Source organism: Euleptes europaea, chromosome 18 (assembly GCF_029931775.1).
Source record: "Euleptes europaea isolate rEulEur1 chromosome 18, rEulEur1.hap1, whole genome shotgun sequence".
Lineage (NCBI taxonomy): Eukaryota > Metazoa > Chordata > Lepidosauria > Squamata > Sphaerodactylidae > Euleptes > Euleptes europaea.
The window spans coordinates 3,898,024-3,924,138 of NC_079329.1; the positions used below are offsets into that span (position 1 = coordinate 3,898,024).

The 26,115-nt window shown below is 47.2% G+C and overlaps 1 protein-coding gene across 1 annotated transcript; it reads left to right on the forward strand.

Annotated features, from left to right (window-relative positions):
• The first annotated feature begins 1,112 nt into the window (after positions 1 to 1,112).
• On the forward strand, positions 1,113 to 21,714 carry SLC7A8 (solute carrier family 7 member 8). The gene is made up of 11 exons (XM_056863273.1): positions 1,113 to 1,239; positions 5,224 to 5,428; positions 5,581 to 5,732; positions 15,782 to 15,907; positions 16,191 to 16,344; positions 16,446 to 16,569; positions 17,226 to 17,329; positions 17,903 to 17,999; positions 19,185 to 19,334; positions 20,720 to 20,897; positions 21,566 to 21,714. Exons 1-11 carry the CDS (start codon positions 1,113 to 1,115, stop codon positions 21,712 to 21,714), a joined length of 1,566 nt encoding a protein of 521 aa, XP_056719251.1.
• Positions 21,715 to 26,115: the final 4,401 nt, after the last annotated feature.

Below are 26,115 nucleotides of genomic sequence, written 5' to 3' on the forward strand. Positions count from 1 at the left end.
CAAGGAGGTATTTCCAGGGGAACCGGCAGCTTCTGTTGTCGAAGGTTGCTTAGCTCTGGCCAGGGGAGGAGCCTGCCTCCCTATCTCCCCAAGCCAGGTCCAAGGATTAACCCCGCCCCGGGGGCTCCGGCGGCAGCCGGCTCCGGCCTGGAGGCAGGGAAACATAAGAAGAGACGGGCAGAGATTGTGCTCGGAGGCAGAAAGGAACGGGAAGCGGAGAAACCCGGTGGGGAGACGGGAGCTCCGCTGGAAGCAGGGACCGTCGCTCCCGAGGAGGAGAAGGCAAGCCGGCATGAGAGATCCCCGGGACGGAGTGACGCCAGGATCCCTGCACAAACTCTGAACCAGGAGGGAGATCCAGGGAGATCCGAGGACAAGCGCCGCTGAGCAGAGCTTCTGGTTTATAAACCGGCGTGATTTATCCGGGGAATAGCGGGCGTAGGGGTGAAACAGACAAGAAATTGACAAGAAATAGACAAGAACACCTTCTCCGTTTCCCCCTGCTCTCTGTGCGCTGATCTCTCCTCCGCTACGGAAGAGGAAGCCACAAAAACAAACACGAAAAGGCAAGTGACAGGGAGCAGGGAAGAGGGAGTCCAGATCATTACGTCCCTGCCTGTGCTTTGGAGTCCAGACCGACTGGCACGGCACACGTGGGCTTGGGTGCAAGAACCCCAGAAAAACCTAGCTTCAGCCGGCACCCAAAGGCAAAAGAGAGACCCAGCTCAGTTCTAACAAGGCTGGTGTTAAGAGTCAAAGCAAATCCAACATTTGACTGGTACTAGAACTAGTTTAAGGAGATCTGATATTGTTCTGGCTACCGAAGCACTGCCCGGGCACCTTGGTTGTAAAGGTACAAGCCTGGCTTTGGAACAGTGGCGGACAGAACCTGAAGTCAGAGGCCTCAGAGTGAGCCGGGACCAGAAATAGAGCCAGGCTGAGAACATAAACAGAGGCCGACAGATTCCAAGAGAGTTTCTCAGGAACAGCAGGAACTGGAACCCATCCGGCATCACTAGGAAACCATTCAGAACCACCCACACAGAGTTCTTTCGGGTTCGGCTCCGGGAACTCAGGGCCGTCTAGCTCGGCTCCCCGAGACGTAGGTCGCCATGGAGGATGGAGCCCGTCGTCGAGGTGGTTCCGAGAAGGACTCGGCGAACCCAGAAAAATCAGAAGGAGGCGGTGTGGCACTCAAGAAAGAAATTGGGCTGACAAGCGCCTGTGGCATTATCGTGGGTGAGTGGGGACGCATGGTGGGGTGGTGTTCGGCCTTTGTTCTCTACAATGGGCCATGCTGCACCCTCATAGTAGCAACATGTTATTTTGGTCTTGGGTCCTCTGTTTTTTTCATGTACCCATCATTATTACTGTGGTCAAATGTGAGTAGAGACCTTTCGTACCTTTTATATCTTGCTTTCTCATTCCTTGAAAAAAAGATGATGTTAATATACAATTCTGGCAATCATCTTTTTCTCCTTCCACCCTTCTATAAATACCTTGGAACTGTCAGCTTGCATCACCAATCCGATTAGGGCTGGTTCTTTCCTCCTTGAAGCTGTTCCAGCTCCACCATCTGAACTCCTCCTAACTCCCTGCTTTCCCCTCCTGCTTTCTTCTGAGTACAAACCCAGATTCATAGCCAAATCCCGTCTCTCTTTGCTGTATTAGTCTAAACCTCCTCTCAATCTATATTTTGGGATTCTCCATATTTTGCTCTTCAGTCGTAGGACAGAAATTACAACATATCAGCAGTGGATGAGAAATGCTTGTTCACAACAGACAGTAATCTGCCCTGGCTCAGAGAGAGTTGGATCTCGAGAACAGGCAAGATTTGCTGCCGTACACAGCTGTTTTGACTCAGAGTGGGTGCGGGCAACAGGTGGTAGACAAGAGGAATAAGCCCCTGGCAAACACAATTTAGTCTCAGAGCTGGGCAGTTACTTCCACTCATTGCCCCTGCCTTGTAAAGAACTGCACTTCAGTATAGTTTAGTTTAGTTTGTTATTGTTACGGTCTTTGACCAGTAATGACACTCCAGTATAAGGAAACCAGAAATCCTTCTGTAACACTGCCCTGGCATTGGAGAGGGTAGTTTTACACTTCCCCAATCCCTTGGTCCCAGGAGTTTGTTTTCCACTCCAATGCAGCCGGATCGGCTACTCTTGGAGTGTGTTTGTTCCATCAGTCTTGCTCCAGATGGCTTTCCTTCAGCAGGTGCCAGGAGAACACTGAGCAAACACAGAGAGGCACTCGGAATGACAGATGGAGACCCCCCCCCATGGTTCCTGATCAACTCCAGCCCCACTAATGCCCCATAATGTAGATCTAATTGAACCTCATTCTTGAGAACTTTCCTGAAATTGCCTTTGACTGTCATACTATTGTGTCGTACTGCACTCTTCTAGGTTTTCTCCCTATCTGTGTCCAGCTAGGGTGACTGTAAATTTCATTTCCCATGTTATTCACCTTGCCTTCCTGACAAGAGCTCTGAGTAGGGTTGCCAAGCTCCAGGTACTGGCTGGAGATCTCCCACTGTTACCACTGATCTCCAGCCGATAGAGATCAGTTCACCTGGAGAAAATGGCCGCTTTGGCAATTAGACTCTATGGCATTGAAGTCCCTCCCCTCCCCAAACACCACCCTCCTCAGGCTCTGCCCCAAAAACCTCCCGCCAGTGGTGAAGAGGGACCTGGCAACCCTAGCTCTGAGGCATCATGAAGGCCTAGCTTAGATCCCCAGAGCACCACATGTTCTCTTCCTCTGCTTTCAACTCGCCTCAGCCTTTCCTTCACCTTTCTTCACAGCTCCATGCCCCCAGGCCCAGTTTCTCCAACTCTTGTGCATAAGCCCTGGGCCCCATTTCATCAATGTCCTGTGGCAACACAACCCCACCCAACAGCTGATGCTTTTGGCTCCATTCCTGACCAGATTCTTGGCTCCAGTTTGTAGCTGCAAAGTTTTAATTTTCTTAATGAAAAACTGGGAACTGTCCTGTGCCAGACGGTCAGAGAGACACAGAATGTATTGACAAGGATGAAAAACTGGGCAGTGAGTGTGAGGAGCTGAGCTGCAGATGCAATGAACAGGGACAGATATATAAATAATAAGTTGATACATATGAGAGGAGAGAGCCAGCATGGTGTAGCAGTTAAGAGTGACAAGACTCTAATCTGGAGAACCGGGTTCGATTCCCCATTCTTCCACATGAAGCCTGCTGGGTGACCTTGGGCCAGTCACAGTTCTCTCAGAACTCTCTCAGCCCACATGGAGGCAGGCAATGGCAAACCACCTCTGAATGTCTCTTGCCTTGAAAACCCTATGGGGTTGCCATAAGTCAGCCGTGACTTGACGGCACACACACACACATATATGAGAGGAAGTAGATGGCTTAGTTGGACAAAGACTCCCGTGAGGAATGTGGGTTGGATGTTTTTAAGCAAAAGTGCTTTTTCACCAAGACAAGCATGCTACACAGATTTCCACCAATGAGTGTGGAGCTCCCCAAAACTCAAAGAGCATCCTCTGTACATAAAGCTTTGTGTGGGCATGGAAGCCATTGGCTTCTGGACAGTTTATGACATTCAAGGGCAATAAACAGGTTTTTAAGCATGCTAAGTGACAGACTATTCAAAAGTCACAAACTGCCAAACGGTGGAGTGTCTAGTTTCAGCCCCTACAGACACTGAGGCCTGCTTGGTTTGCCATGCAGCTTCCACAAAAGCTATAAAAAAAGAGACTATTGTACCCCAACAATAACATTTACTGAGAATCGAGTTTTTCATGTCACAATGAGCACAATCTGATTCTAACTGGAACTAAAAGCCTTGAATTGGTCACATGTAGAGACTGACTCACCGTGAGAAAAACTGGATTGAACCAGGACGTGGTTGAGTCGTGAGCTAGCTGCGGTAAATCACTCTCGGGATTTGTTCAGCACGCCCTAATCCGTTGAAAAAAAGGCTAATTTGTTTACAACCTGATCCTGTGCATATTTACTCAGAAGTAAGGCTCACTGTGTTCATTGGGACTCCTCCTAAGTATTCAAAGGATTGCAGTGACAGTCATATAAAATTGTTGCATAGATTGTTCACATTGGCTTCAGTGGAACTCAGGACCAAACCAGATGTGTTCTTTTCTTTAAAGTGTAGGGTCCGGGTTTCTCGGACACAACTCAGGTTCTCTGCAACCACACAGCAGCTACGGGGAACTGCTTTTTAATAAAAGAGAGTGCCCATTTGGGCTCAGAAGGTCATAGCCATTTTCCCACACCAAAGCAGCACTGGGGGGAGGATTATTTCCCCATTTTTGCTGCTCCACATGGAATATTCTGTGAATGTGGGGGGCAAAAATGGGGAAAATGACTCCCCACCCCCAAGCCCCAGGGATGTTTCTGCATGGGAAAACAGCTTGAGCCAATTATTGCCTGTTGTGGCGTTCCTTTATTTTTAAAAATCTTTTCCTCACAGCAGCAGTGGGTATGGTTGCCAACTAGGGTTGCCAACCTCCAGGTAGTAAGGAGAAACAATAGCACAAGGCTTCAAATAATATGCAAATAATTGTATTAAGAACTAGTGATCAAAAGTGCAATTTCCCAAGTGTAAGAGTGCAACAATCACAATACAAACAAACAACAATTATACATATATACAACACAAGTAGTATGTTTCAATATGTACAATGACAATTTCTATGTGCTATTGTTTCTCCTTACTATCGTTGGTATAGCATAGGTGTTATTTTTCCTCCAACCTCCAGGTAGTGGCAGAAGATCTCCTGCTATTACAACTGATCTCCTTCCCCAAACTCCATCCTCCTCAGGCTCCGCTCAAAAAACTGGTGGTGAAGAGGGACCTGGCAACCCTATTGCCAACCTCCAGGTGGTTAAACCAAACCAAATAACCCCTGTGCTGTAATAATAACTGGAGATGCCGGGGATTGAACCTGGGACCTTCTGCATGCCAAGCAGATGCTCTCCCACTGAGCCACAGCCCCTTCCCAACAGCTAGTTGGTTCTTCTACTGATGGCATGTGAAGAAGGGAACCTTTAAATGTCATCCTAAAGTTTGCCTTTCCCCGGCCCTTAGACGCTGAACGATAGTGATAGTGTCTCTTCTCAGGGGCAATGTCTTGGACTCTGCAAAGCCCAGCAGATGCCACCATTTTTTTCTCATCTAGCCATAATAAGTTCTAACCCCCGCGTCCCTTTTGTTCCTTCTCCAGGTAACATCATTGGCTCAGGGATCTTTGTTTCGCCGAAAGGCGTGTTGGAAAATGCTGGCTCGGTAGGGCTGGCCCTGATCGTGTGGATTGTCACCGGCCTCATCACAGCCGTGGGCGCTCTCTGCTACGCGGAACTGGGAGTCACCATCCCCAAATCTGGAGGCGACTATTCCTATGTCAAGGACATCTTTGGGGGACTGGCTGGGTAAGTGGGGAAGGCTGGCGGAGGGCTGAACAGGAAGGGTGAAGCTAGCTGAGCAAGGGGAGAGCAGGGGATTGGGGCAGGCGAGAGTAAGAAGGGGTGGGGTCAGGGGAACGGGTTGTACACCTCTTTTATACCGGCATTTTTCACACAAGATTCCTGCGGCTGTGGATTGCTGTGCTGGTGATCTACCCCACCAATCAGGCTGTTATTGCTCTCACCTTCTCAAACTACGTCCTACAGCCGCTCTTCCCCACCTGCCTTCCCCCTGAAACTGGACTGCGACTTATGGCTGGGGTCTGTCTCTGTAAGTACTGCCCTTAATTAACGATGCAAATTCTCCAGCTACTAACACTGGGGTTGCTTCTAAATGACAGTGGCTTTGCGAGGGCCGTGGTTCAGTGGCAGAGCGTCTGCTTGGCATGCAGAAGGTCCCAGGTTCAATCCCCGGCATTTCCAGCTAAAGGGACTAGGCCAGTAGGTGATGTGAAAGACCCCTGTCTGAGACCCTGGAGAGCCATGGAGAGGGGGCCGTGGCTCAGTGGTAGAGCCTCTGCTCAGCATGCAGAAGGTCCCAGGTTCAATCCCCGGCATCTCCAGTTAAAGGGACTAGGCAAGTAGGTGATGTAAAAGACTTCAGCCAGAGACCCTGGAGAGCCGCTGCTGGTCTGAGTAGACAATACTGACTTTGATGGACCAAGGGTCTGATTCAGTATAAGGCAGCTTCACGAGTTCATGTAGTTGAACTCCAAAGCAACAGCTTGGAGAATCGATCGTCTCAAGAGTCTGGCCATGTGGTGAAGTTAGTGTCAAGGCATCCTCTCTATTTATTGATGTTTTATTTTCATCATTTAAGAACATAAGAACATAAGAAAAGCCCTGCTGGATCAGACCAAGGCCCATCAAGTCCAGCAGTCTGTTCACACAGTGGCAAACCAGGTGCCTCTGGAAAGCCCACGAACAAGACAACCGCAGCAGCATTATCCTGCCTGTGTTTCACAGCACCTAACATATTCGGCATGTTCCTATGATCCTGGAGACAATAGGCATGAACATAAAAAAGGCCCTGCTGGATCAGACCAAGGCCCATCAAGTCCAGCAGTCTGTTCACACAGTGGCTAACCAGGTGCCTCTACGAAGCCCCGAAACAAGACGACTGCAGCAGCACCATCCTGCCTGTGTTCCAAAGCACCTAATATAATAGGCCTGTTCCTCTAGCCCATCTTTCTCGCTGAGACTCAAGGTGAATTGTGTGTGTGTTAAGTGCCGTCAAGTCGCTTCCAACTCATGGCGACCCTATGAATGAAAGTCCTCCAAAATGTCCTGTCTTTGACAGCCCTGCTCAGATCCTGCAAATTGAAGGCCGTGGCTTCCTTTATTGAGTCAATCCATCTCTTGTTGGGTCTTCCTCTTTTCCTGCTGCCCTCAACTTTTCCTAGCATGACTGTCTTTTCCAGTGACTCTTGTCGTCTCATGACGTGACCAAAATAAGACAGCCTCCGTTTAGTCATTTTAGCTTCTAGGGTCAGTTCAGGCTTGATTTGATCTAGTTTTTTGGCAGTCCACGGAATCCGTAACACTCTCTGCCAACACCATATTTCAAAGGAATCTATTTTCTTCCTATCAGCTTTCTTCATTGTCCAGCTTTCACACCCATACATACGGTAGTAATAGGGAATACAATGGCATGAATTAATCTAGTCTTGGTGGCCAGTGACACATCCTTATACTTCAAAATCTTTTCTAGCTCCTTCATGGCTGCCCTTCCCAGTCTTAATCTCCTTCTGATTTCTTGGCTGCAGTCTCCCTTTTGGTTGATGGTGAAGCCAAGGAATAGAAAGTCTTGAACAATTTCAATTTCCTCATTGTCAACCTTAAAGTTGACAAGGTGAGTTACCAAACAGAAAAAAATATTCAGTCATGCAGTAGGACTAGGATTATGGACTGGGAAACAATCCAAACGAACTAACCAAAGAAACCTGTCTAAGACACAACATACCATAATGAACCATAGGTCTTTGATGCATGGCTGTTTCCCTCGCGGTCACCCCTCTGATGACTTCAGGTCTTTGTTTGGATTAGGCATGCCATTTCTGACCATCAGTGGTCGCCTCGCTTGCCCCCTGCATTTCCCTGAGTTTTGCCCACATTTTCAAATTCGAGGTAAAACAGGTCCCTCAAAACGAGGGCAAAATGCGGGGAAATGCAGGGGGAGAGCAAGGCGACCTCCGATGGTTGGAAACTGCATGCATTATCCAAACAAAGGCCTGAAGTCATTGGAGTGGTGACGGCGAGTGAAACAGCCATGCATAAAAGTCCATAGAATCATAGAGTTGGAAGGGCCAACCGAGTCCAATCCCTTGCTCAATGCAGGATCAGCCTCGAGCATCCCTGACAAGTGATCATTCGCCTGCTGCTTGAAGACTGCCAGTGAGGGGGAACTCACCACCTCCCTAGGCAGCCGATTCCACTGCAGACAGTGGGTTATGCACTAAAAGGAGGGTGATAAATACAATAAACATTGCAATAGACTACAGTCCTGTTTGCTTAGACAAACGACCTCCTGAGCTGTTCCATTATACAACAGTTCTAACCCCTTTATAAAAAGGCCCTCCTGAACATCTCCGTTTTGCACATTCTGCAAAACGATAGCTTGGGGGTCTTTCTGAACTCCGCAAGCCCAGCCATCCCACAAGGTGAGAGCCACCACCGAGAAGGCGCGTGAGTGGGCAGTTGCCAATCTTACCCAAACTCAGAAGGCTTTGCTCAGCTGAGTGAAGCTGTCATGGTGGAACATAGTGGGAGTGGTGGTCCTGCAGGTATGGGGACCAAGGGGCTTCCTAGGTGAGGACCGGGATCTTGAATTGAACCTGGTCACCTCAAAATGAAATGGAAATGTGGCTTGTCTCCAAGTAAACAAAGGTTAAAGAGGACCTATTCCACAAACCGTAGTCCCACAATGAATTAATAAGTGGCCATCATACTACGGATTGTCATTTGAATCAATGCAAAAGCCCTGGGATTATGTTACAACGGATCTAGCAAGCAGCAGGGCTTCCATTTAGGGAGGGGGGGACTGCCTTTCCCCCTGACATTTCCAAGCACACGTGATTATTCCTCAGAAGTGCCTCCACTCTCCGTTTCTACACACTGAGTAATTATTGTTATAAACAACAGGGTCGGTTTATACACTTGGTCTGCTTGCCAAAACATTAACCCCTTTGCTTTAAAAGAATATATGTGTGATTGCTTGGCCTTTGGCAACATTGTTCTAATTGCTGTGAGGTGTAAAAAAAGAAGTAACCATAACAAATGCTCTTACACTGTAGCCCCTTTCTGATAATGTAATATTCAAGAGTGGGTTTTTCACCCTTTTTGTGAATCTTGCTGCCCTTGGCCTGAATGAAGCGCTTAAACTCAGGGCTAAAGTCACCCTGAGCCTGATTCACAACCCCCAACACTCCCAGAGGAGTATAAAAGAGGAGAAGGTAGGAATGGAAGAGGACATCTTTGGCCTGCCTATTAATCCACCTCTCTCCATCCATCCCTGTGCGTTTTTCTTTCTTTTGATGTATACACAGTTGCTCCAGGCCGCGTATAAATGGGGAATGGGCACAGTTCTGTTCCCATGAACTGAACCGAAGATTATATCAATGAGGGGTAATCCTGGCCGAGGTTACTTCAGGACATCGCATGCTAGAAAGATCAAGTTTAAACTGGTTTTGTTCCTTTCTTTCCAGCCCCACGGCAGGAGAGGGGGAAGGATGAGGGACAACCAGGGAGGGATAACCGAGGTGCTTATGCAAGCCAGCTGCTGCGGCTCAGCGAGAGTTTATTAATCAGGTCAAAACCAGTTGCTCAGCGCTGAGTCGGCAGAAAAGAAAGCAAGAGAGAGAAAGAGTGTGCCTTGCGTTTGTGTGCATGGGGGGGGGGTGGGAAAGAGGAGGAGAGAAACCTATACCCTAAATCTCAACAATGAGGAACCACTTATTGTTGGGCCTTCTGCCCTGAATTCTCCAGAGCTAGAGAACGAGAATGATGAGCCAGGAGCCAGTATTGATCAGCAACCAGAAGGGAGCGACTAGGGAGAGAAATCAAGGAGTCCTGTGTGGGTTTTACAGCACTGTTCAGTTTATTTGCTTAGCCATAAGTCACAGAGAAACAATAGTCAAGTGCATAGGGAGAAAAGAACGCACAGAAGGAATCGATATACAAATAGACATTACGTCAATTAACCAACCTGCCAGAATGGGGAAACTTCTAAATATACACCTAGCACATTTATTATAAGAAAAATAAATTAATCAGTCATCACTGCAAGACATGGCAGTAGGCAGCATATGTTTAGCTCTAATTTTCCTCATCCGCTATAGCAAAAAGTGCTTTTGAATGAGTCACGCACTTGTCCATGTACATACTTTTCAAAACCCCTTAAGTTTTGATTGAAGAGAGATTGGAACTTAAGGTTGCTAGCTCAGAGCTGGGAAATTCCTGGATGTCTGGAGGCAAAGCAGGGTTTGGGGTGGGCAGAAACCTTATAATGCCATAGACTCTCCAAAGCAGCCATTTTCTCCAGGGGAACAGGCTTCCTTGGGAGGTGGTAAGTGCTCCTTCCCTGGAGGCTTTTAAGCAGAGGCTAGATGGCCATCTGTCAGCAATGCAGATTCTACGACCTTAGGCAGATCATGAGAGGGGAGGCATCTTGGCCATCTTCTGGGCATTGAGTAGGGGTTGCTGGGGGTGTGTGGGGGGAGGTAGTTGTGAATTTCCTGCATTGTGCAGGGGGTTGGACTAGATGACCCTGGTGGTCCCTTCCAACTCTATGATTCTATTATTCATCTCTGTTGTCTGGAGATCAGCTGTAAACCTGGGAGATCTCCAGGCCCCGCCTTGAGGCTGGCAACCAGAAAAGAAATAGGATAGGAAAACAGGCGGAGGAGTCTAGGAGTGAAGGAGGACTCCTAGGTGGAAAGCATCATAGATTGGTTATTCATAGGCTGCAGGCTAAAATGGGGTGGTTTCATCAGAGCTCTATGAAGCAAGCCTTATCTAGAGTGTTGTTTTCTGCTTCTTATCTCTGTGCTGAGGTAAGCAGCCTAGAAGTGGTCAGAAAATTGTTTTCCGTACCAGCCCGGGCTTGGGTTGCTGTGAGACGACCTGTATGAATTTGTGGGGGCTGTGAGGAGGAAGCAGGGGTGTCATGGTGTTGGCATTACTGCGTATAGGGTTGCCAACCTCCAGGTACTGGCTGGAGATCTCCGGCTATTACAGCTGATCTCCAGCCAATAGAGATCAGTTCACCTGGAGAAAATGACCACTTTGGTAACTGGCAATTGGGGTGGGGCCTGCGTGATGCAGTGGTTAAGAGCGGTGGTTTGGAGCGGTGGACTCTAATCTGGAGAACCGGGTTTGATTCCCCTCTCCTCCACATGAGCGGCGGAGGCTAATCTGGTGAACCGTGTTGGTTTCCCCACTCCTATGCATGAAACGAGCTGGGTGACCTTGGGCTAGTCACACTCTCTCAGCCCCACCTACCTCACGGGGTGTCTTGTTATGGGGAGGGGAAGGGAAGGTGATTGTAAGCTAGTTTGATTCTCCCTTAAGTGGTAGAGAAAGTTGGCATATAAAAACCAACTCTTCTTCTTCTGGGAAGGACGGGGTTCGGGGTTTGGGGGGAGGGGAGGGATCTCAGCAGGTCATAATACCATAGTGCCCACCCTCCAAAGTAGTCATTTTCTACAGGGAAACTGATTTCTGTCGCCTGGAGATCATCTGTAATTACTGGTCACTGACCCCTCTCTGAATCAAGCACTGGATCTATTTTGAGGCCAGAAATAAGGTAGCAGAGTAGCTGGTTCGGATGGATCCCGGGAACAGAGCGTGCTCAAGATTTTGCAAGAGGCCCCGAGCCAGCCACACCCTCTCGCTCCAGCGTCATCTCCTAGATCTGTGCCTGAAAGGATCCCAGGGAATCTGAGCTCCGCTGGCTCTCCTCCAGTCCTGCTGGGTGCCAGGGATACTGAGAAACAAGGGCGCCGGGAACTTCCAGGAGTTCAGCCGGGTTGGAGAAGAAATGTAGTAATATATCTTGTGAAGCCAGATATCTCTGTCCCCTCTGCCCTGAGTCTTCCTTCCCGATGCCAAATTAATATTGCCTCTCCCATCCACAGCCTTGTCTCAAAACACCCCATGAAGTCCAACACTCAGATCTACCCTCTCACCCCAGAGCTATTTCTGTACTCTTCCCAGGATCCCATATGTAACTTTAGCTAGCAATAAACTATTCTTGGGATCTTACGGCCAAATCTTGTTCTTGATCTCAGAGGCAGACCTATACTCCATCAGAGACCCTACACAAATGGGCAACTGCAGTCCAAGGGGAACCTGATATTGGAGATGAACCTCCGTACATTCAACCTAACTCCCTAATGGTTCTCCGCATTCTTCTCCTCGTGCGTCATGGCTCTCACAACCTCAGTGCCCCCTGGAATATCACACAAATTAATTAATCACACATGTTCTTCATGGAATATGTGAAATATGTACCTAATGGAGCACATGTTTATGTGTTATATTCTAGAACAGTAGAAAAGAGCAAGTCCAGTAGCACCTTAAAGATTAACAAGATTTCTGGCAGGGTGTGAGCTTTCATGAGCCATAGCTCACTTCTTCAGATATAGCTAGATTGAACACATGAAGCTGTCTTATACTGAATCAGACCCTTGGTCCATCTAAGTCAGTAGTGTCTACTCAGACCAGCAGCGGCTCTCCAGGGTCTCAGGTGGAGGTCTTGCACATCACCTACTTTCCTAGTCCCTTTAACTGGAGATGCCAGGGATTGAACCTGGGACCTTCTGCATGCCACGCAGATGCTGTACCGCTGAGCCACGGACCCTCCCCACATCTCTCATCTGTCTTCACTGGTTTTTGTTTTTTTTTAAGCTTTTATTCAATATACATAGGGTACAGAAAGGAAAAAAGGACGGAAAGGAATAGGGGGAATCCATCTGCAATAAACATTAACAAAAAGTATGATCTTATCATTCTAATAAGTTCCAAAAACATTAGAGAAATCTTGGTGCTTTCAGTAAACATTTACTGATTATAACATTTTCTACCTTAAACATATATACTATTATTCAAATAAGTTTAATAATGGTTAAAACTTTTCTAGAATATTATCTCTATAGGTTTGTAGAAATATAACTATAAAATGGTTGCCATTTCTCATCAAACTGTTCTATTGATTCATTTGTAGTGGGGTTCATCATAAAGGTCATTCTGGCCATGTTAGCATAATCGAGTAGTTTGTCTTTCCATTCTCCTATATCAGGTAGAGACGCTTGCTTCCAGGTTCTTATCTGTCTTCACTGTTGAAGATATAGGGCAGATTCCTTTATAAATGGGTGTTACATTGGTCATTCTTCAGATACAGCTAGATTCTTCAGATACAGCTAGAATCTAGCTGTATCTGAAGAAGTGAGCTGTGGCTCACGAAAGCTCACACCCTGCCAGAAATTTCGTTAATCTTTAAGGTGCTACTGGGCCCTTGCTCTTGTCTACTGCTAGTGACAGACTAACATGGCTACCCATCGTGATCTATTCTACAACAGCAAAAGTGTGTCAGTTATGTTTTAGCATGTGCTATGTTTGCAGTTAGCCTGTTCCATCCTTACAATCAGGATAAGAAAAGTATGACAACAGGGTGCCCATGTCAGCTCTGAAACTGTAAACTCACACAGCATGCCTCATGCCACAGTTCACAAACAACTACACACATGGATGCAGCCCTAATGAAAACGTCATGTGTGAAGCAGTTTTAAGAAGACCCTCCCGTTCTCTCCTGCCCACCCTCCAGCTGGATTTTCTGCGGACCTTTCGAGTTTCCTGTTTTCAGCTTGTCTGACTTTAACTTGTTTGTGCAAAAGAGAAGCCGAGTCAGCAGAGCAGTTCCCATTTCCTCTTGCTCCATCGAGTTTTGGGGATTTCTACGAACTCTACCCACCCCCTGCATAAAAAAAAAATGTAAGCAAGAACAGGACGCTTGACAGAAGAGGAAAGAGATACGCTGGTATCTCTCAACAATCTGGATAAGAACAGGAAAGACATTTAACAATGTAGCAATCATTACTTTGTGTTTCCACACGTATCTGTGTTCATGAACACATGAAGCTGCCTTCTACAGAATCAGACCCTCGGTCCATCAAAATCAGTATTGTCTACTCAGACCAGCAGCGACTCTCCAGGGTCTCAGGCAGAGGCCTTTCACATCACCTACTTGGCCTAGTCCCTTTAACTGGAGCTGCCGGGGATTGAACCTGGGACCTTCTGCATGCCAAGCAGATGCTCTGCCACTGAGCCACAGCCCCTCCCCTCATACATGCTGTCTTGGCAGAGCTGTCAAACATAAAGCCTGGAGAGCCACACCACATCTGTTAGGGGCTTCTAATATGGCCCGTGTTCCATGTAAATGAATTAACCAGGCTAGCGTGTATCTTGAATGGATGCTTGCTTACCTGCTTTGATAGCTGCAGGCTATCAAAAACAAATGTGTATTGCATAATACCTCTTGTTTACTGTATTTAGACTATAAATTTAAAGGGTAGCCAAAGTTGTAGGAAAGGTTTCTCCTTTAAAAAATTGGTGGCAAACTTAGGTGGAGTTGTGGAACTCCCTGCCGCAGGATGTGGTGATGGCTGCCAACTTGGAAGGCTTCAAGAGGGGGGTGGACATGTTCATGGAGGAGAGGGCTACCCATGGCTTCTAGTCAAAATGAATACTAGTCATCATGCCCATTATATTAGGTGCTGTGGAACACCGGCAGGACAATGCTGCTGCAGTTGTCTTGCTTGTGGGCTTCCTGGAGGCACCTGGTTGGCCACTGTGTGAACAGACTGCTGGACCTGATGGGCCTTGGTCCGATCCAACGTGGCTTTTCTTATGTTCTTATGTTTGGTATCAAATAGTTGACATTTTAAGTTGAGAAATACAGTGTGTAGCTCTGAATCGTCAGCTGGATGGGGGGGGGGGCTGGTCCTCCAGCATTTTAAAACCTAACACCCATGTATACATCAGCTGTTTTGAGGTTTTGTTTGTGTTGGCAGGATTAACTTGAGAGCACATGTGGTGCATGGTTACATATCGGTTTGCCTGTACACATGCTGTTTGCCTGTACACATGCTGTATAGCTGTTAGGTTGTGTTTCCTGTTAGGTTATCTCCTTCCTGTGTGTGTTTATGTGCGTGCACGTTTGTAGCAGTGTATGAAACTATTTGTACACATGTAAGCTTGTCATTCTGAATTTAGTCACACGTCGTCATCGCTGTGTACCTATGCGCACAATTCTGCAGGTACCATTGGCAGACAGTGAAGGCATGAAAACGTTTTGCGGGCAGAGGTGTGTTTGTGTTTGGGAAAAGAGATCTTCCTTGTCTTTGGTAACTCAACTTTACAATAACTAGATAGCCAACCCCTCCAGTCATTTCATTTCCAGTCATTTCATTCTATCTCAGGTGAACCCTGTTTGCATGGTGTTAGGTTACCCTGGGCCAATGGTTGTTTGTGCAGACGGGATGTTTTGGTGCAGTCAGGCTGGGAGCCAAATAGGTCAGAGCCTCCCCCCCCCCTCCCTCCACGGCTTGTTTTTCATTCCCTCAAACCTACAGGAACCGTCATGAGATTCTTGTTTCTTTCCTTTCCATATATTGCAGTGCACAGAATTAACCTCAGGCTGCAGTTATGAGGAGTGGGTTAGTTACCCTGTGTGTGTGTTAAGTGCCGTCAAGTCGCTTCCGACTCATGGTGACCCTATGATTCAACGTCCTCCAAAATGTCCTATCTTTGACAGCCTTGCTCAGATCTTGCTGATTGAGGGCTGTGGCTATTGAGTCAATCCATCTCTTGTTGGGTCTAGTTACCCTGGCCCCACTCAAATAGTATGGGAGGAATTAGACCCTGCGATCGTCTGTCCCCTTAAAACTTGTGATCCCTTGCCCTGAAATAACTAAGCAGAATGTTTATGTGTGTACACAATCCTAATTGTATCCATGTATTACTGGGAGACACACATACTGCATTGTCAGGGACAGTGACATGGTAAGAAATCTGCAAACCGGCTAGGCTAGAATCACAGTCTGGGCCAGAAAGAGAAGAACAGCTGCCCTGACCCCAAAAGCAGTCCTTGTTCTGGGTCAGAGAAGGCGCTGATACAATATCTGGCTTCCCCCAAACACACTGCTCCTGGGAGACATTGTGTCCTGCAGGGATGTTAAATGGCCTTGAATGGGAGATTGGGGCCAGGCAAACAGGAATATTTATGGTCTCTTCCCCCAGTGATGTTTTTTTGCTTCTCCACAGTGCTGCTGACTTGGGTGAACTGTGCCAGCGTGCGTTGGGCCACACGCGTCCAGGATGTCTTCACGGCGGGCAAACTGCTGGCCCTGGGACTTATCATTATTATGGGAGTGGTGCAGATTTGCAAAGGTGAGGAGGAGGCCCTGATGGGCCTGCCGAAAAGAGTAGGGTCAGTCCCTGTCCCGTCCCCCCCCACCGCATGCCGTACCTTGTCCACCTTAAAGGAATGAGCGACAGCCTTTTACCCAGGGACAGGGACAGCATTCCTTAGTAAGCGGATTTTCAAGAGTGGATTGGTTGCCATGGTTTCCAGCCCCAACCCACACTGGAGGGTGGGAAAATCAGATGATCTGGGAGAATCTGATAAAGAACGGTCTGTATGTTTTTCTAATGAAACTTCTCCTTCTTGTAGGTGAATATTTCTGGCTGGAACCGCGGAATGCCTTCGAGTTCTTCCAGACACCAGACGTGGGCTTGGTGGCACTGGCTTTCTTACAGGGCTCCTTCGCCTACGGGGGCTGGAACTTCCTTAACTATGTCACCGAGGAGCTGGTTGACCCTTACAAGTGAGTGGGGTACCCAGGGACCCTTTAATCACGGCAGAGATGGAACAGACCCGGACGAATACTTACCCCCCTCTTCCACATCATCTTTCTCTCCCTCACAGGAACCTGCCTCGGGCCATCTTCATCTCCATTCCCCTGGTCACCTTTGTGTATGTCTTCGCCAATGTGGCCTATGTCACTGCCATGTCACCCCAGGAATTGCTGGCCTCCAATGCTGTTGCAGTGGTGAGGCCCCATTTATCCCAAACTCCCCACCCCCCACCCCACGCCTGGGCCCCCGTTGGAAATGCAGCTAACCATATGTAGACAAGCTGGAATGTGTCCTGAGGAGGGCAACAAAGATGGTGAGGGGTCTGGAGACCAAGTCCTAGGAGGAGAGGTTGAAGGAGATGGGTATGTTTAGCCTGAAGAGGAGAAGACTGAGAGGGGATAGGATAACCATCTTCAAGTATTTGAAGGGCTGTCATATACAGGATGGTGCCAAGTTGTTTTCAGTTACCCCAGAAGGTCCTACCAGAACCAACAGGTTGAAATTAAATCCAAAGAGTTTCCGTCTAGACATTAGGAAGAATTTTCTAACGGAGAGGTTCCTCAGTGGAACAGGCTTCCTCGGGAGGTGGTGAGCTCTCTTTCCCTGGAGGTTTTTAAGGCTAGATGGCCATCTGTCAGCAGGGCTGATTGTATGACCGTAGGCAGATCATGAGAGGGAGGGCATCTTGGCCATCTTCTGGGCATGGAGTAGGGGTCACTGGGGGTGTGGGAGTGGTGGTAGTTATGAATGTCCTGCATTGTGCAGGGGGTTGGACTAGATGACCCTGGTGATCCCTTCCAACTCTATGATGCTATGATTCTATATGCTGTCTCTCCTCTTTCCCCCACAGACGTTTGGGGAGAAGCTGTTGGGAGTCATGGCCTGGATCATGCCTATCTCTGTTGCTCTTTCCACCTTTGGGGGAGTTAATGGATCACTCTTCACTTCTTCTAGGTAAGTAAACATGATCTCCAGCACTGAGACCGAACTCATTGTTCTTGTTGGCAAATTCTGCCTTCTGAAACCCAAGCTTATCAAGTTCCAGGAGGGCAGTTCATCTGACTTGGGAAAGGGTGTAGCCCCCATGTCTTTGCACTGCTGCTATCTAGGGTTGCCAGCCTCCAGGTGGTGGCTGGAGATCTTCTGCTATTACAACTGATTGCCAGACGATAGAGATCAGTTCACCTGGAGAAAATGGCCGCTTTGGCAATTGGACTTTATGGCATTGAAGTCCCTTCCCTCCCTAAACCCTTCCCTCCCCAGGCTCCACCCCCAAAATCTCCAGGTATTTCCCAATCCGGAGCTGGCAACCCTACTGCCATCCTGTCCCTTCTTTGCCACAACCCCCTAAAGTAGGATTGGAGAAGCACTCTTTATCGCCCTCTTTTCAAATATTTCTTGGCACATTTCTACCAGCCCTTCGGGCTGCATGGAGCCAGTCTAAACACTTGTCCTACTGCTGGTCACTTTGGGGAAATGCTCTTGCACCTGCCAGCTTGTATTTCTGACTGTCTTCGCTATTTCCAGACTCTTCTTTGCCGGAGCCCGGGAGGGCCACCTCCCTAGTGTACTGGCCATGATCCATGTGCGACGCTGCACTCCTATACCTGCCTTGCTCTTCACTGTAAGTCTTCTGGCAGAGGGCTTAAAGGGGTGTGGATCAGGACTGTTGGGTACATGTGGATTGAAGGGAGAATATTTGGCTGGGGGAGGGCAGGGTATAAATAAAAGCATCTTATTATTATTATTACACAGGATTTGTGAAGTGGCTATGGATAGCATTTGGGTTTCTTTTTCAACAAATGCTAATATACTAATATAGAAGTAATGTAGAAGTAATGCCTATTATATTAGGTGCTTTGGAACACAGGATAATTCTGCTGCAGTCATCTTGTTTGTGGCTTCCTAGAGGCACCTGGTTGGCCCCTGTGTGAACAGACTGCTGGACTTGATTGGCCTGGGTATGATCCAGCAGGGTTGTGCTTATGTTCTTAATCTAGCTGTATTTGAGGAATCTAGCTTTGTGTGTTCAAGTGGACTCCATCTCAAGGAGGCCCATCTGCTGGAAACCGGCAAGGTTTTCTTTAGGAAAGGCTTTCTTTGTTTACATGACAGAGATTCCATTGAAATTCTCTCCAGGATCAGAGGAGCATGCCGAATATATTAGGTGCTATGAAACATAGGCAGGATGGTGCTGCTGCAGTTGTCTTGTTTGTGAGCTTCCTAGAGGCACCTGGCTGGCCACTGTGTGAACAGACTGCTGGACTTGATGGGCCTTGGTCTGATCTAGCATGGCCTTTCTTAGGTTCTTATGTAAATTCGTGCTTCAGGTTATAAAATAGGGGTAAGATTGCGATCCTTAGGACACACTAAAATAAGCAGGACTCTTGGGGCACCTCAAAGACTAAGAAGATTTTATTTCAGCCTAGGCTTTCATGGACTAAAGGTTGCCATTTCGGGTTTCTGATAAGAGCAGTTTCACAGGAACTTTCAGGATTAGTGGGTGATTGGGGTTGCCAGCTCTGGGTTGGGAAATATCCAGAGATTTAAGGGTGGAAACTAGGGAGAGTGGGGTTTGGGGAGGGGGGGACCTCATCAGGGTGCAATGCTAAAGAGTCCATCCTCCAAAGCAGTCCTTCTCTCCCGTGGAACTGATCTCTGTAGCCTGGAGATCAGTTGGAGTTGTGGGAGATCTCCAGGCCCCATCTGGAGGTTGGCAACCCTATGGGTGGGTGACATCAGTCTGCCAAGCCACCATTCCTGCATCCTCGGATCATAATCCCTTTCTCGCTCCGGCTATCCCTGGCAGTGCCTTTCAACCTTGCTGATGCTGGTGACAAGTGACATATACACCCTGATCAATTACGTGGGATTCATCAACTACCTCTTCTATGGAGTAACTGTGGCCGGGCAAGTCGTGCTACGCTGGCGGGAACCTCATCGAGCCCGCCCCATCAAGGTGAGAGGTCCCATTTACCCTCAACACAGACTACACAGCAGGACCTCTTTTACTGCAGCTCTTCCCTTAGAATTGTATTTCTTGAACAGTGACTTGATTTAATTCAAGTTTTCAACTGTGTAATCAATATTGCTGTACCAACTAAAATGTATCTGTTTGCAACTAAATGGAACTTTTGTACTGTCCAGAAACATAATCCAAATCTTTTGTTAAGCAGCATTTTGCACTGGATCATTTATATCTGCTTTGGGGAGCAACTTTGAAATTCAGGTCTATTTTACTCTGACCATACCTGTGTAAGAAAGCCAGCATGGTTAAGAGCGGTGGACTCTAATCTGGAAAACCGGGTTTGATTCCCCACTCCTGCATGTGAGTAGCGGACTCTAATCTGGTAAACCAGGTTGGTTTCCCCACTCCTCCACATGAAGCCTTGGGCTAGTCACAGTTCTTTCAGAGCTCTCTCAGCCTCACCTACCTCACAAGGTTTCTGTTGTGGGAAGGGGAAGGTGATTGTAAGCCGGTTTGAGACTCCTTAAAGGCAGAGAAAAGCGGGTTATAAAAACCAACTCTTCTTCTTCTTATGCAAAATCACTTAGTTGAAGATTAAGTGTCCAGAACTTTTCTGAAGAAAAAACTGGTAGTTAACTGGGCAAAACAGAGTTTCAATTTCCATATCGATAAGAACGTCCAATCTGTTTTGGTTGATGTATTGTTGTTCACTGCCCTGAGCCTAACACCGTTGGGAAAGGGCAGCATATAAATTAAATCAAATTTAAAAAAATAACTACAGTTTACACAACAGTAAATACAAGGGCACTCTTATACATGTTTACTCAGAAGTAAGTTCTGCTGTGTTGAACTGCACTTACTCCCATGTAGGCATGTACAAAATTTTTATTTGTTTATTTTAAACATTTATAGGACATTTATTTCCACCCAAATAGGGTCCCTGAGGTGGCAAATTGCAGTCTTGTTTTGGCTCCCAGTTTATTTTTACATAGAAAAACAGGATTTAACTTGCTATATTTGATAACAATGTTATAGATTCATTTTAAAGAAATTGACTGTAAACACTTTTTGAGGGTTACATTCACATATCCTTTTTAAACTGGATAATTCTAAGAGATGTTAGAACCGTAAAAAAAAAAAAAAAACAACTAGGTAAAACCAACTTTTTAAAGTTGCCAGTTTTTATCCTGCATGACTCTGGTTCCTTGAATTATTCCCCATCCACCCCAAATATTGGTAAGATATGGGAATCTTTTCTAGCAGCTATCTAGCTCCCTCCTTGATAGGCAAAGGACCCTTCCTTCCGCTATCCTTCCCCCCCTGCATTTCCATGTCTGGCATTCTTGTCCAATCCAACCCATCTTTCTCCTCCCCAGGTGAGCCTGTTCTTTCCCATCATTTACCTGCTGTTCTGGGCCTTTTTATTGGTGTTCAGCCTATGGTCAGAACCTGTGGTGTGTGGCATTGGCCTGGCCATCATGCTGACGGGGGTGCCAGTCTACTTCCTGGGAGTGCACTGGGAACACAAGCCACCTGCCATCAACACTTTCATCGGTGAGTCATGGGCCAACGGAGGGAAAACCAACCGAACGCATGCAGCGGATTCTCTTTTCTCGCCGAAGCTTACCTGTTCAGACCAGAAACAACGAGCTGAAATTAGATCAAAAGAGTTTCCGTCTAAACATTAGGAAGAACTTTCTAACAGTTAGGGCGGTTCCTCAGTGGAACAGGCTTCCTTGGGAGGTGGTGAGCTCTCCTTCCCTGGAGGTTTTTAAGCAGAGAATAGATGGCCATCTGTCAACAATGAACACATGAACACATGAAGCTGCTTTCTACTGAATCAGACCCTTAGTCCATCAAAGTCAGTATTATCTACTCAGACCAGCAGCGGTTCTCCAGGGTCTTAGGCAGAGGTCTTTCACATTACCTATTTGCCTAGTCCCTTAAACTGGAGATGCTGGGGATTGAAACTGGGATTTTCTGCATGCCAAGCAGATGCTCTACCACTGAGCCACAGTCCCTCCCAGTGCTGATTCCATGACCGTAGGCAGATCATGAGAGGGAGGGCATCTTAGCCATCTTCTGGGCATGGAGTATGGGTCACTGGGTGTGTGTGGGGGAGGTAGTTGTGAATTTCCTGCATTGTGCAGGGGGTTGGACTAGATGACCCTGCCGGCCCCTTCCAACTCTATGATTCTATGCTCACTCTTGTCTTCCTACAGATGCAGTGACCCGGGTGAGTCAGAAGCTTTGCGTGGTTGTCTACCCCCAAATGGGCGGGGGAGAACCTGAAGGCAATCTCAGCAAAGAAACCAAAGAACAGCTCGAGCCAATGTGCAGGATGGAAGACCTCAACAGCCCTCAGAACTGAGGCGGTGCCGCAACATCCAGCCGTGGACTGCCGAGTGCCCTCGCTGGGGCTGAAGTATGCGGGAGCTCCTCGCAGCCAGTATTTCCGACTGGGAGTGGAATACCTGGGAGCGACCCGCCCCCACTGGTCACCCACCGAGCTTTCTACAGTAAACCCTGCTGGGCTTAGAGTCCTGCCCCACACCCATCACTCCCTGCAGCGCCCCATGTGCCAAGGCTGGACTAAGTGGGGGCTCTGCTCACAGCCAACAGCGCTACCCCCCACGTCCCCCTCTGGAAGGGGTCCCTTCGTTGTGGTTGCCTTATATTGTTGGGAATATTCTCTTTGGGCTTGAACCTCATGGGACAGGGGGAAGAGTCTCCCTCCCTCATTTTTGTGACCTTGTATTTTTCACATTTGTCTGTCTCTCTCTTTTTTGGGATGTAATAAATTAAGCTGAACTTGTCACTCCTGTGTCTTCTACTGTGTCTGTCAAAGGGAGCTTTGACTCTCGAAACTTTACGCCCTGAAACTCTTCTTGGTCTCTATATGGTGCTACTGGACTCAAAAGTTCCCCTCCCTCTTTTCTGATCCCTTTTTTTTTTAACCAGAGAACATTCTTGAAGGTCTCTGAGCCTCAAAGCGATGGGTGAAAGGTCCCTCCATCTTCCCTACTATGTGGCAGGAAGGGACTTAAGAAAGTCTACCTCAGAATAGCCACCTCAGTAGTAGGGACAACAAACTGGAAAGAAATTTGATTAAGGGGGGATTCCAGCCACAAAGGTCTTTGAGCCAGACAGATAGGGGAAATTTTCTGAATGGTACAGGGGCACTTCCAACCAGCAAAGGACCCTTGAAGCAGCCAGTCCCACCCGTATCTGCCCCTATACTGAGCAGAAGCCCAGGGTTGGAACCGAAGGGTAAATCCCCCTAACTTGGACAGTGGGCATTTTATCCCCCCTTCCTTTATTCATAGGGGCTGTCTCCCCACTGTGTTTCCTTAGAGGAATATAGAGGCTGGTTATCAGGGATGCCAGAGAACCACGTTGCAAGCCCCAAAGTTTCCCCAAAAGGACGAGAGAGAGCTCCCAAATCCTCTTCCTCAGCTCCACCCTCGTGCTTGCAACTACTGGACATGTACCAAAATAAAAAGATGAGAGAGTCTTTCAGACTACAGATGCTGCCAGACCCCATCACATCTCCAGATTCCCAGCAGGAATATAGAGGTCAGCCCAGATGGCAGAACCTTTACTACACAACACATTCTCAATCTCTAAATTTTGTTAAATGCCTCTAAGGGAGCAACTTTAAACAGGCTACTCAGATATAACTCCCATTTTATTCAGTGGGGCTTACTCCCAGGAATTTACTGAATTTGCTGCTAACCAAGGGAGACTTGCACAAACAGACACAGCTTCAAGGATATTGTAATACTTGGGAGATGGATGGAAGGGTCTGGCGAACCAGATCCCAATGAGAAGAAAGTTGCCAGAAACACTTAAAGTGAGCGAATGGACTCTCAGGCGAGCCAGGCCTGGGAACAGGAGCTTAATCCACAGAAGAAATTAAACATATAATAGCCCGCCAGCTTTTATTTTTCTGTCTCAAGGCATTTTTCTAGCTAATGGCATATAGATTATAGGCAGAGCTGTCAGGAACTGTTCCCAACAAAATCATACCTCTGGCCACATAGCCCTTCATCCAACCCCATTCTCCTCTCCCCACCCGTTATTAGAAACAGGAAAAAAGGTTTATTCTCTTGCGGTTTTCTCCATTGTCCAAGGCTATTGTCTTCAGATCAAAGAAGCAGTAACAATCATATCAGCAGCTCGATGATGGAGATGAGATAGGCCCTAGCCTAAAGGTCCTGATTCAAAAGAAAAGGAGAGCCATGTGATGGTAGATCTCACCGGGAAACAGCCTTTGCACTTAGGTGGCTTTCATGTCAATTTTTCTACAGGCCACAAATCTACTAAAAATGGGTTCCTCTGAACCACAACAACCTTCAAGAGGGCCATAAAAAATGGTTACAGGCTGCAGCCTTCATAGCCAAACTCACACCAGTTTTTAGCTCCAGCCTGAGCCTTAATCTTTAGGCATAACCTGTGATCAAAAACACCAGAATGCTAAAACACTCCACATACTGATGAAATCTTCTGGCTTCTGTCTTCATGAAGGGATGGGGGGAGAAGGGAAAAAAGCTAGAGGCTGAGCCCCCACTAGCAGCCGAGAGTATGAACATTTCTTTTACACATACAATATCTTTAAAGCCAGTGGCAAAGCCATTTGCAGCAGGGAAGACTGGATTCAGCTCCTCTCAGAAAGGATCAGGAGCTATGAAAGTGGAGATGGGTGCTGTGGCTCAGTGGCAGAGCATCTGCATGGCCTGCAGAAGGTCCCAGGTTCAATCCCCAGCATCTCCAGTTAAAAGGAGCAGGTAGGAGACAACATGGAAGACTGAGGACCCTGGAGAGCGGCTGCCAGTTTGAGTAGCCAATACTGGCTTTGATGGCCTGATGGGCAGATTCAGTATAAAGCAGCTTTATGTGTGTTCAAGCGGCTGCGTAACACCTACATCTGCTACCAGAACCTTGGGTGGCGAGGCTGGGCTAGACTGCCTGCACTACTTAGTAGCAATGTCTCTAGGTACGTACCTGGAGTTTTCTTGCTCCAGGTTTACAGAAACGTCTATAGATAGCCACACAGGCCATGAAGGAAGCGGTGGTGTCCATAAGACCATCCAGCATCTCCTCTATTTCTCCACCCTGACTCATCCTAGCTTTTTAAGCCAGCTGGCTCCAGTTCTGAGTGTATTCCATTTAATGGCTGATTTGGTAGTTCATATGCTCGTTACTCGCCTCAAAGATCAAAGTCAGAATGGTTTTTGTTTTAGAGAGGATGCCTGAATTTCCATGAATTTCTGGTCAACATGGTTCATTGGTTCCTAATCGTATGGTTTTGGAGAACCTTTTCTAAATGCAAAGCCTACAGAACTAGCAATGTTCCTACAGAACTACCAATGGTCCGATCCCTCAGGAAACCTTAACTCATGGGGAAGTGCTCACCTGGACAGGCACCACAAAGCTTGTTTGGAGCTCCAGGTGAGCTACCTTACTCTCTTGGGAAACTTGTTCACTGTAGAGAAAGGGCCAAAGAAACTCATTTGATCTTAAATTTTTGGCTTCTTGGGGTAACACAAGCAACATTGGAACAGGCATCTGAGGAAATGTGGAGATATACGGTCATAGCAGCCGGAGTAGTACTAGCTGCAAAATGGAAATTGAGTGAAAGTCCCAATATAGAAGAATGGAAGAATAAATTGGCAGAATATGCTGTGATGGCAAAAACTAACATCTAGTAAATTAAAAAGCCCAGAGAATTACAAAAAAATTAATTGGAGGCTTTGTTATGCTTACGTGTGAACAGCTTAAGCTAGGAGTTTGAAATGGATAATATTAAAAATGCGTTATTAAAATGTGTTTTAGTTTAAGCTCAACAGAAACACAGAAAAAATAATTATTCTTTAGAATGCTAGAGATCGAACAGGGACATGAGGTCTATTCACACCCAGTATAGATATATAATTTTTAAAAATATAATTGAACAGTAGATACAAGATTTTTGATGCATTATTGTAATCCCCCACCCCCCACCCCCTTTTAAAAAATGTTCACTCTTTTTATTCTTAAATTTTTTTAAAAAAAATTAAACAGCAACGACACTACCACCTATATACCTGCAAACTGCTAAGTGGGCACGTGTTCCAAGAAACTGCAGGGAGAGGCAGTTTGCCTTTTTCGGAGATTTGGCAGCCATCTCCTTTTCACCTCGGCAGAGTTCACCGGTGATATCCTTGCTCATCAAAACAGACTGATTCAGCATTCCAGAGCTGGAATAAGCACGGTGGCCGTGGCACCAGCCAGATTAACTAGACCGCTGCCAGGTTTCAGGCTGCCCTTAGTCAACCCCCCACATTTACCGGTTGTGACTTTAGCCACACTTTTCAGCCAAGAGCTGGCAACCAAAGCAGCTTGCCAACCATTTTAAACCCAGAGATAATTAACTGGTCGCTGGGTGGAGTGGAACACTTATGCTGGAGTTGGATCCAAACACAGTATAAAAGCGCCCGGCTTCAGAAAAGGCAATTGTCTCTAATGGGCATGAAGCTGGTGAGGTGCTTCACCTGGTTCCAACAACAAGACTCTCTGATGGCTGCAAGTGATTAAAAAACCCTGACAGCTTATTGTTAGGGCTTCTACCCTGAATCCTGTAGCCTCCGAAGCTGGAAAATAAGAACGACAACCAAGAAAACAGTACAGATCAGCAATCAGAAGAGTACTGTGAGAGATACAAACAGTAAGGCCAGTGTTCCTTTCCATGATCGAGTGTTCTAGCTCTACTCCATGTTGTATCTGCGTAGTT

Bases quoted from the DNA above. Each gene is read 5' to 3' on its own strand.
- SLC7A8 (XM_056863273.1), top strand. From the start codon at position 1,113: ATGGAGGATGGAGCCCGTCGTCGAGGTGGTTCCGAGAAGGACTCGGCG. The intron at 15,908-16,190 runs GTGAGGAGGAGG...TCCTTCTTGTAG, and splicing joins AGTGGTGCAGATTTGCAAAG to GTGAATATTTCTGGCTGGAA. The intron at 17,330-17,902 runs GTAAGTAAACAT...CGCTATTTCCAG, and splicing joins TCACTCTTCACTTCTTCTAG to ACTCTTCTTTGCCGGAGCCC.